General features: G+C 42.6%; 1 protein-coding gene across 1 annotated transcript; it reads right to left on the bottom strand.

The window, feature by feature from the left end:
- Positions 1 to 5,477: 5,477 nt before the first annotated feature.
- LOC126721819 (uncharacterized) lies at positions 5,478 to 5,954 on the bottom strand. Its single transcript, XM_050424890.1, has one exon. The coding sequence runs from the start codon at positions 5,952 to 5,954 to the stop codon at positions 5,478 to 5,480; it is 477 nt and encodes a 158-aa protein (XP_050280847.1).
- Positions 5,955 to 12,091: the final 6,137 nt, after the last annotated feature.

The raw sequence follows: 12,091 nt of genomic DNA, 5'->3' as shown, positions 1-12,091 counted from the left end.
GTCCACGTGCCTGTTGAGGAGCTTGAAGCTTTAGTGCAAGTTACTGAGCCGACAACAGCTGAATCCGTACAGTCCTCGGGAGCCAAATCCGATTTTGGCAAAGAAGAAATGGTGACGAGACGTGCACTAACAGTTGACCGGTTCATGCCTGGTGCCCGATCAGTAGCCCGACAGCAAGAACCCCAAGGTAAGGATCCGAATTCCCCTCCTCCTCCTCTCTTCGGCCACTCTTGGAAGAGGCAACACACAACCGAGAAACCCGCTGCCAATGCAGGGGACATGCCATCAAGGACCCCTCTCGAGCCTCTAGTGGGCTTACTATCCGAGAATCCTATGGTGATGCCCAGCCAACCTTACAGGTCAGGTCTTACGTTGCCTCCTCTTCACATTAGGAGCCTGGCTGGCGGCCCACCTACACACTCGGTGGTGAGCCATTGCCAGTAATTGCGAGTGTAAGGGTGTGGGCATAAGGAGAAGAGGGGCGAGTGGCCCAAAGTTTAGGCCATGGACTGCTGCTACCCGAAGACATCCATTTCTTCTCGAGTGCGGATGATGAATCGCTGGCCAAGTGCTTACAGTGGCATACTATAGTGGTAACACATCTTCCTACTCTTCTTCCATTTACTATGAAGTGTGCATGTTCTCCTTTTTCTTTACAGTTGTGGCTTTTATGTAATCATGTTGTGTAATTGACCCATTTTATTGATGGGAGGTTGAAGGAGGCTACTAAGGATGCCGAACGAGAGAAGGCCCTCAAGGATGTAGCAGAGGCCACGACGAAGGACCAGAAAAAGGCTGTCGAGGTTGTTGAGAAGAAGGAGCAAGCATCGGAGAAGGCTTAGGCATTGGCAGAAAAAGGGAGGGCGGAGCTGGAGATAAAGCTCGGAGGGACCGAGCTTAAGCTGGTGGAGGCAAAGAGCTTGAATCTCGCACAAGCTGACGAGATTGCCAACCTGAAGGCGGCTTTGGAGGCTTGTGAGAACAAGTGGTATAATGAAGGCTTTGTTGATGCGGAAAATTCCATGGAGCCTGTCATCCGCCAAGCTCAGAGGCTCGCGTTCAGGGAAGGATGGCTGGCCGCCCTGCAAGCTGAGGGGGTTCTTGAGGATTCTCCATTACCCGGACCCCGCTCCCCCCATCCAAAATTCCCCAAATAACGATAAGGAAGAAGAAACAGCCAGCATGAGGGAGCTGGTGCAGGAAATTGACTCCACGTGGAGTTAGTTGACCTGGAAGTCACCAGTGGCCTCCGTGTTGGCGATCACCCTAAGGGCGCTCAAACCCAGCCTCCCACAATAGCTCAGCCACCTGAAGATATATCCGGCCAACATACTGGAGATGCAGCCTTTCTCCCGCCCACCGATCCTGCCGTTTGATACTTATGTCTTTAACTTGTTTTTTATTTTTTATCTGTGTTTACTTTTCTTTTATTTGTTTGGTTTGCCTAGAGTCACCGGGTTGTGGTGACGGAACAATGGTTTAACTCTTACTTTACTAAGTTTTATTTCCTGATAGTCATCGGATTGTAGTGACAAAACATTGGTTTAATCTTTATTTGCTTTCTTTAATTGTGTTTATGAATGTTTGCTACTAAGTTATTATTTCAGTCATTTTCTTTGATTGTCTTTCTCTTTTATATATACACATATTCCAAATGACCGGATAGTTTAATCCCAGTTGGCCTTTGATCGGTGATTAAAACTACTTTCTTATTTATCTTCAAAAGGCCGAGTAATATCCAGGCATGCATAGTGGCTGAGACCGACCTGGAAGAGATCACCTGTGTCTAGAAAGAATTGGCTCATCGGCGATAATAACTAAATTTGACATACGTTTACTCTAGGAAAATGTAGGGTAATTACCTTCCCCGTGATGTGGGTTGTATCCGAGAGATTGGTTTCAACCCCCAGAATAATTCGATGTAATCTCTATGTGTTCGATGATTAGAATAGAGCTGGGAAGCTTGCTTCTATTCTTGGAGTAACTCAATGTAAAGTTCCCGCCTGTCCGGTGATGAAGATCTAACCGGGAAGTATATTGTTGTTAGATAAAATTTAAAATTAGGTTTCCACCTGCCCGGTGACTGAGATCGAACCGAGAAGCACGTTTTTGTCCTTAGAAAAAATGTGAAATTAGGTTTCCACTTGCTCGGTGATTGAGATCGAACCGGGAAGCAGGTTTCTATCCTTGGATAAAATGTGCAATCAAGTTTCCACCTGCCCGTGATTGAGATCAAACCGGGAAGCAAGTTTGTGTCCTTGGATAAAATATGCAATTAGGTTTTCACTTGCCTGGTGATTGAGATCGAACCGGGAACAAGTTTCTGTCCTTAGATAAAATTTAAGATTAGGTTTCCCCTTGTCTAGTGATGAATATTGACTCGGGAACAGGTTGCTGTCCTTAGAATGATTTGCCTTTGTACTCTTTGCGTACGTTGGCCAGGGCTAATGGGTTAATGGCAATGGAATTATAATCGTAAGTACACCTGCATGGATAAACATCACTGTTGTATTAATCAATAATATGCACACACCACATTACACTCAATTCGTACCCCCGCGTATTGATAGTCAGTGGTAAAATTTCTTCAGATTGTGGTAATTCCATGGCCAGGGAAGCGGTCCCTCGTCCAAGTCCTCCAGATAGTATACCCCCGCGCCAGCGATGGCGATAACTTTATAGGGCCCTTCCCAGGTTGGGGCTAACTTCCCCGCATTCCAGTTATATTGCCGGGCAAGCTACTGCTGATACTCAGCTAGCCATATAGTTGCTGACTCTCGGCACTTCTCTAGCAAATCCAAATGCTTCACCATCAATTCGTTATTCGGGGCAGGGGCAAACCTTGTAACCCGTGTGCTACATAGGTTTATCTCGATTGGTATGACGGCCTCTACCCCGTAAGTTAGGGAGAATGGGGTTTCTTCCATGGACCTTCTAGGGGTTGTTCAGTATGCCCATAGAACGTTTGGCAGCTCCTTAGCCCACTTACCCTTCGTTCCTTCAAATCTTTTCTTTAATCCGTTCATGATTGTTTTGTTGATGGCTTCAGCCTGGCCATTGCTTTGAGGGTAGGCCGGGATCTGGCACCCCAAATCTTGTGATTATATTTCTCCACACAAACTTCTTAACATCTACATCCCGAATATTAGCCAATGCCTCGACGTCCGTCCATTTGGTGAAGTAATCCATAGCTAATAGAATAAACCTTCGATTGCTCGTGGCCCAAGGGAACAGGCTAAGAAAGTCCAACCCCTACTGTGCGAAGGGCCAGGGGCTGCTGACCCAGTTTAGATAACCTGCTAGTTGGTGGATCAGCGGGTTGTGCTTTTGGCACTGTCCTTCTGCATTTGTGGCCACCAGAACCCTTGGGTCATCGCTCGGTGTGCCAATGATTGTCCCCCTACATGACTGCCATACACCCCCTTGCGTAGATCAGCCAAGAGCTCATTAACTTTCTCAGGGCATAAGCATAAAAGATATGCCCCCCCAAAAGGCCTTTGGTACAGTTTGCGGTCTGCTGATAACCAGTACCAAGCGGCAACCCGATGTACCCTGCTAGCCTCATTTTCATCATTCGGAAATCCATCTTCGGCTAAAAAGTCAATAATCAGGTCCATCCAACATGGCTCTGACGTTATTACCACCGAAACACCTGTCGCGGCATTGATACTTCGTTCCGCTATACTCCACCTTGATTATCTGAGGTACCTCCTTCGTCATCGATGATGCTAATGTGGTTAGAGAGTCTGCATGTCGATTTTGCCCCCGGGCCACTTGGATCACTTTTGCCTTTAGAAACTGATTCATAACCCGCCTCACCATTCACAAGTACTCCTTCATCCAGGAATCTCAAGCTTCAAAACTGCCCTGCACTTGACTAACCACCAATTGGGAATCCGAGTAAATTTCTACTTCCCGTGCACCCAAATCTAGAGCGGCTCTCAATCCGGCAAGGAGGCTTCATACTTGGCTTCATTGTTGGAAGCCCTAAACCCCAACCTGAAAGAATGTTCCAACCTTATCCCTTCTGGAGTGATGATAACAATCCTGGCCCTATCCCCCATTACACTGGACGCACTATCCACAAATACCTTCCATGTTTAGATATCCACATGACAAATCACTTCAACGTCCTTCCTCGGGGAAAATTCCGCAACAAAATCGACTAATACCTAGCCCTTCACTGAACTTCTTGGTCTATACCTAATGTCAAAAGAACCGAGTCGAATCCCCCATTTAGCTAACTGACCCATGAAATCAGATCTCTTCAGCAAGGATTGCAAAGGATATTTAGTAAGCACATAAATGGTGTGGGCTTGGAAATAATGGGGCAGCTTCTGTATAGCGTGTACAAGGGCTAACACCAACTTCTCTAGTGGTAAGTACCTCATCTCGGCGTCGACCAGGGTTTTACTGACGTAGTATATTGGCTGTTGTACTCCTTGGTCTCTCAGAAGCAAGGCACTTACGGTGTGCTTGGATACTGAGAGATACATGAATAAATCCTCCTCGGGTTTTGGGGCTATCAACATAAGTGCTCACACCAAATATTCTTTCAGTTCCTGAAAGGCTCTTTCACACTCTTCACTCCATTGGAATCCCTACCACTTCTTCAAAAGCTAGTAAAATGGATGGCAGCGGTCGGCGAACTTGGAAATGAACCAATTAAGGACAGCTAACATGCCAGTCAGTACTTGGACTTCCTTTGGATTGCTCAGTGGTTTAAGGCGTTTCACTGCTTCAATCTGGTCGAGATTGACTTTTATTCCTTTATTAGTGATCAAATACCCTAGGAACTTGCCAGCCCCCACTCTGAAAGCACACTTATCAGCATTGAGACGTAGCCTATGCTGTCGAAGTACTTCAAACACCCCTTTGAGATTATCAATGTGCTGCATTTCCTGTTTGCTTTTCACCACCATATCATTAATGTACACCTCAATTGTACACCTAATCTTGTCCCTAAACATTCTCGTCATCATACGTTGATATGTGGCCCCGGCGTTCTTTAACCCGAATGGCATCACGAATCCTTTGGACACAGATCCTTTGGACACACTTGGTTTAGGTTAGTAAAGTCAACATAGACCCTACATTTACCGTTCTTATTTTTTACCACCACGGTATTTGCGAGCCACTCCAGGAAGAAAATCTCCTTTGTAGTCCCGGCTTCCTTCAACCTCTTGACCTCTTACCTTGCTCCTTAGTTGATCTCCTTGGCTTCTGCTTCTTGGGAGGGTACAAGAGATCCACGTTGAGCTTGTGAACTATGAACTCGGGGTCCACCCAAGGTACCTCATACGGGCTCCAAGTGAACATGTTTACGTTCTGTACAAGAAACAACAACATTTCTACCCTCTCTTTGTCCTTCACACTTGCTCTAATCAGAAAACTCCTGTCGTCATCTGGCAATATCTTCACTCTTACCAGGTCCTAGGCACAGTTGGCCCCCACTTCCTCTTGGGTTCTTGTAATTGCTATGAGGGAGTCTCCTCGGTTGACTCCTTTTGCTTGATTCCTCGGTCAACTGCGGCCACCAAGCACTGCTTGGCCACTTGTTGATTGCCCCTTACTACGACAATTCCCTGCTCAGTGCAGAACTTGACCTTTACATGTAGGGTGGATGGTACAGCCCCTATGGTATGAATCCACGGCTTTCCAAGGATCGCAATGTACGGGGAGAAAGAAGCGACCACTATGAACGTTACCATCACCTCCTTACCTTCCATATTCACAGGAAGCGAGATCTGCCCTTCTAGGATCACCATATGGCCGTCAAACCCCATCAAGGGTGTATCGTACCTGGAGAGATCTTCATTCTTCAGGTTGAGACCTTTGAACAGGTCGGGATACATCACCTCGGCACCACTCCCCTGATCTATCAACACTCTCTTTACTATGAAACCATTTATTCGAGCTGCAACCACCAAGGCATCATCATGTGGTTGAATCATGCCCTCCAAATCATCATCATTAAAGGCAATGGGCTGTCGAGTGTGCTTCAATTTCTTCTCGGAGGGCTGCTCACTCGTGCTGCCTTCCGCCGATACCACAGCCAGCACCGCCTCCTCTTAGACACTTGAAAGCCCTTTGGAGCAGTGTGGATGACTTCTATTACCCCCAAAGGGGGAGGGAGAGGATTCCCGCAGGGCTGAGCACCCTACCCGGCTTCCTGATTCCTAGGGTCCACCACAAACTCTTTTAAATACCCCGCCTTCACTAACTGCTCCAAATGATCTTTTAACACTCTGCACTATTCTGTGGTGTGCGCTTTGTCCTTATGATAAGTACAATACAGATTTTGATTCCTCCTTGAAGGGTCACCTCCCATCTTGTTCGGCCACCGGAAGTACGACTCATTCTTGATTAGATCCACAATCCTATGCACCGGCTCCTTGAAGGCTACATTCACTTCCCCCATCTGTGGCCCTAGCTCTTGAATCTTCAAATCCCTCCAGAGTCTAGACTGTAGACCGCTTTGCCAAGGATGATTTATGACCAGGGCCTTGCCTTTACTCTGTAATCAATCATCCTCCAACCGTTTATATTCTTCAATACACCTCATCAACTGCCTCATATCCTTAAGAGACCTTCTTGTCAACGAATCTCACAATTCAGAATCCTTGGGTAACCCTATTCGAAAAGTACTCGCCGCGATTTTTTCATTACCTCTGTCAATCTCATTGTACAGCTCCTAGTACCGGTTAGCGTAGCTGCGGAGGGTTTCCCCATCCCCCATTTTCATTGATAGCAACATGTCCACAGGTTGTGGAACTCGGCTGTAGGTCATGAGCTAGACACCAAACTCTTCAATCAACTCGGAAAAACTGTGAATCGAGCCTTTCCTCAACCCATTAAACCATTTCAGCGCAGTGGGATCAAGGCTCGAAGGAAATACCTTACACATTAACGCGTCGTTGTGAGTGTGCAAAGACATCATTTGAATATAATGGCTCACATGCTCTACGAGATCCGTCTTTCCATAGTAAGAATTGAACGGCGGCCGTGTAAATCTGCTCGGCATAGGAGCTCGTTCAATTTCTCTTGAGAATGGTGATTAGGCCGCCCGGTGTAACGCGCGGCTCATAGCATCCAGGGCAGCGTTCCGGGGTCGTCGCTTCTCTGGGGAAATTGAATCCCTGTCTGCATATTCCCGCGAGTGATCCTGGTGGTAATGAGATCCAGATTGATGTGAACCTGCTCCATGATGGCCCCCCACACTAGCTGACCCTTCCCCTAGCTCCTAGTGGTCCTTTCTCCTACACCTACCTCTTGCTTCTAACTCTAAATCCCTCACCAACCTACGTAGACGCTCAAGCTTCTCATCCCTCTACTCAAGCTCTTCATCCCTTCTGTTGAAACGGTTGTGCCTTGAGGCGCTAGACATTGTCCGATACGTTTAAAACGACCCCTCTCTGAGTCCGGACTGCCCTTGCTCCTCATACTCCCTATCTTCGCATCGCTTTTGTCTTCTTTCCCCCCAAGTGGATCCCCGAGAAGATCTCCTAGAGCCACTTTCAACATAGCTCCCAGATTGTCCTCCTAACATTTTCCCGTGCGCGCCCTAGTAGAACCACAGCTTCGTAGGAGATCCCCACAGATGGCGCCAATTGTGGGTACCCAAAATATGGCTGTTGGGCTCAACCTCTACTTGGGCTCGTAATTTATTTGTATTGTGGGCTTTGGGTTTCCTACTATGGGTGGTCCTATGCTCGGCAACCTGAGTACACTCCTGCTTCCTCCAACTCTTCTTTTTACCTTAGAGTATCACTCCCTTTCTTCCTCAGAATAATTGTTCTCTTCCCCCTCTTTGTTCTCTCCAAAATTGCCAACCCCATTTTTCTCATTCTCTTCTCTTATTTATAAGCTAGGATAAGTGGAGGAGCTATGATTACTCTCCCTTACTAGTGCAAATGGGGGTCCAATTCTATCATCTCAAAGTGGACGCTCCGTCGGGAAGATGGAAGTGGCATTGGTACTGATTCCCACTTTCAAAAGCCTGCTCGGCAATGATGTTCTCAAAGGCACTACCGAGTAACCGAGTGCAAGGCATCTCTGAGCAATAACTCTCCCAACCAGGTTAGAAGTGATTGGGGGGGTTTGCTTGAGGTATTCAGGCTAGCGTGGTCTTATTTCAGCTCTTGGGCCCAAATTGGGTCCTGAGGTGTCCGGGTCGAGGCTAAAGGTTTGAAGTGGGGATGAGAGGTGGGCTAGGCTGCCAGGTCAGGTCCCCAGGCCTAATGGGCCTGGGGCCCTGGCGCCTGTACACTATTAAATCAATGTTGAGGGCCCTTCTTCATCAGAAAATTTGCTACAATGATGTGGTCTTGAGAGCTAAGATCATTCTCAAGACAACATCTAGGTCCCTCCCTCTCTGAAAGTGTAAACTTAGTCCAAGTTTGTGTCAATTCCTCCATTGTGGACGTATCAAACTTTGAACCATAGATCAGGAAGAGGAGAAAGACAAATAATAAAACTATTTCCCAAACCCTTTGAAAGAAAACCCAACTAGTCCACGAATTAACATTGTTAATACGTGGAAAAACAACAAGCCTTCAAAATGAAGGAACTCCAATTCTACTACCTAAGAGAAGTTAGAGCACTTTCTTAGCGACAGGGAAGCCTTTTTTAGCTGATTAAAACTTCCATGAGAAATGAGTTCTAATACTTTGCGGTGTATTTGGTTTTTGGATTTTGTTTTTCATTTTTCATTTTTCTTTTTTCTTTTTGTGTGGATTTAACCCGTTCAATACACAAGTAAGATATATTCTGAATTAATAAAAAATATTCTAACCTTTTATCAAGAAAAATAATAATAATTTAAATTAGATAATTTACTGAAATATATATATATATATATATATTGATAGTATAATTAAAATTTATTTAGATAAAATCTGATCTAATTTAATAAAGAATTGTTTGGTTTCCTATTGTTTTATTAAAAATACGGTGAGTTTGATCATCATTAATGAAAGATGTTATAGCAACCTTAACAAATATTTAGAACCCTAAACTATGTTTTTTACTGCTTAATCATTATTAAACTAAACTAATGATATTAGTCTAAGTGCAAATGATTAGCCCATTTCCATATAACAAAAGCTATACTAAACAATGCATAACAAAACTAAAGCACAATGAAAATGAGGGAAAAGCAAGCAAACCAAACCAAATACCAATAAGTATTTAGAAAGAGGAAAACCTATAACACTAGGTAGAAAACCTCTCCCCCCGACTACCCATCATAAATATCCACTAGACAAGATAATTGCAATACACAAGAACACTATGAACCCTCCAAGCCCACAAGCGTATATGTACTTGAGCCCTCCAAGCTCCAACTAGCAACCAACTGCTTCGAGTCCTTTCTCTTTCTAGCTTATTAGAGACCCTCCATTGAAGCATTAATTAAAACACCACCAAAATGAATTGAATTTTGAATGTGATTTCTCAAGTTTCCATGAACCTTCACTCAACTCACAAGGTCTATTTGTTTGGGTGAGATGAAGGAATACAATATCTCAATCAAAGATTGAAAGAGATGGAAAAGAGATGATGGAGTTTATTTTTGCTCAAACAAGAAAGCTCTCTCTTTTCTTACATTCAAATGGCCTCTCTTGGATGTGTATTGTATCAACTAGGGTTTGTTAAGACCCTTATCAAGAGCTATTAACACGCCTCTCAGTTGTGTGTGTACTGACAGATATACACTAGCCAAGAAATGTACAAAGAGCAGAGTACAAAGATCATGCAACTCGAGACCTTGTCGCGGTTTGGTGGTCGTGAATTGCCCAGTCCTCACTCTGATCCTAACATCCTGCCACATGTGTCTCATGGGCTATGCATGTCACCTAAGGTCGTGAGATCACTAGGAATGCAGCTTTCCAAAATAGTAGATGAGGCTCAAATACATCTACCTCAAATTACAATTAAGTCTTGAAAAGATACATTAAAATAATAAATAAATGCATACCAATTTGTCACTGAATAAAGTCAACAAACACGAACTTCTCAATTTATCATTATTAATATCTCTAAAGAAAGTTATCATTATTTATAATTCTAAAATTTTATTTTTAAAAATATATATACTATATTTAAATGATGACAAAATATAATGCAGAGATTTTCAAGTTTCAAAAACTTATGTGGAAATCTTAAAGAAAGTAAGCAAAAAAAAAGAAATAAAATGTTGGATCCACATCCTTTCATAATATACATCTCATCGACGTATTAAGGGGCACTTATAAACTCATTCATACCACAATACACCTTTGAAACAATGGTATAAGTGTTTATAGGGTGTGTGAGGCAAGTGTCATAGTTCAAATCTCCAAATATACACTTAGATCATTCTAGAATAGAATTCCATCTCGGATAAAAATAAATAAATAAATAAATAACTCAATCATGGGTCATACCTTGACATCCGCCAGTGAATTCAACCACTTCCTTTCTTCAATCTCATTTTACCTTCAATTAATTTTATAATACTATATTAATGTCTTTAGCAGAATTATATTTAAGTTTTTAATTTGAATGGGCAAACTATAAGAAAGTGTCTATTATCTTTTCCAAAAATCTATGGGCCCACTTCGTTGGAGATTTTTAATATTGTTATTTAAAATGATGTAAAAATTGTGGTTTAAAAAGTGTCATCTTTATATGTTTCTGTTCGTGGATGAAGAAATTTTATTTGTGGTAGGCTGTAGGCGAGAGTAATTCATTCCCAGATCAAGGAGCTTGAGCAAGAAAATCATGGAACGAATCTCTACTCTCTAGGAAAAGGAAAGGCAAGACACTATCGTCTGTCTTATTACTTGGGAATTGAGGGACTAAATAAGTGCGAAATATGCGAAATATGGCCCCAACAAAGTAGGCCAATAGTAGACTTTTTTTTTAAAATGATTCTTCAACATTTTACCGTTCTTTTTTCTTTTAATCAAGCCCTAGGAAATAGGAATAGCATTGTTTAGTATAGTAATTTTTTTTATGACATAAAAATTATGGATTTAATTAAACTCTACCAACAAAAAGTGGAGATCTGAAAAAACTGTATCTAAGAAAATAACGTTATCTATATATATATAAAACCGAAACCTTTGAAACTCCTACAATTTTCCATATCAGCACAATATTAAAAAAAAAAAAAACATAAAAAAAACTTTTCTAAGACTTAAAAAAAAAAAAAAAAAACCGGCATTATCAAAAAGGGAAAAAAAAAAAACACCCAAAAATTTCAGCCTTAAAAAAAAAGCTCAAAGCCTAAAACCAAAAATTTCCTTCTCCCCAAAATCGAAACCCGATTAAAAAAAAAAAAAAAAAAAACACTCTCCCCCTTAAATGCAAACACAGTAACGCAAACTCATCAAACTCCCTCTCTTCTTCTTCACGTAGTCCCATTTCCATCTTCAAACGCACAATTTCCTCCATGCCTCTCTCTACATACATGTTCCCCTGCCTCCAATCTTTGTCCCTTCTCTACCTTCAAACCCCTAAACTATAGTTCGCGGGCGCCAGCCAGCCACTCCTTTAGTGGTAGAAAGTTTTTGATTTTGAGACTTTACCATTTGACCAGATTCTCTTTGCAAACATTACCGGTAAGTTTTTTATTTTGTTCTATAATTTGGGATGTTAAATATGATTTAGGGTTTCGTTTGGGAGTATTTGTTTTGAATGATTAGCTTCGATTGATGGGTTTGGAGCCCGTAGTGGGTTTTATTAATTTCAATTATTGGCCGCTAGGGAGACCTATTGACAGAAGATGTTAACAACAAAAATTTGTGTTAAATGTTATTTAGGTTTTGTTATTTTGGGTTAATTTTTTTAATTTAGTTATTTTGGTTATTGGTTTTAATTAAGGTTGAATGATGAGAAAAGCAGAGCATGATAGGAGACATCTACAACACCAAGAAGCAAAAAAGGTGGAAATATAATTGAAAGGGTTTTTGGGTGTTGGTTTGATAGTCTCCCTCAAATGTGTGGGACCCTTTGATGGTGAGCATGCTTAGATTGGAGGATTTTGTGTTGATAAAGGAATTTGGGTTAGGGTATGGTGGTAGACCTATGCGTTTTAGTGTGAGTTTTT

The sequence above is a fragment of the Quercus robur genome, chromosome 4 (assembly GCF_932294415.1).
Source record: "Quercus robur chromosome 4, dhQueRobu3.1, whole genome shotgun sequence".
NCBI classification, from domain to species: Eukaryota; Viridiplantae; Streptophyta; class Magnoliopsida; order Fagales; family Fagaceae; genus Quercus; species Quercus robur.
Note: the sequence above shows the minus strand (reverse complement) of the source record. Positions and strands in the feature narration are given on the sequence as shown.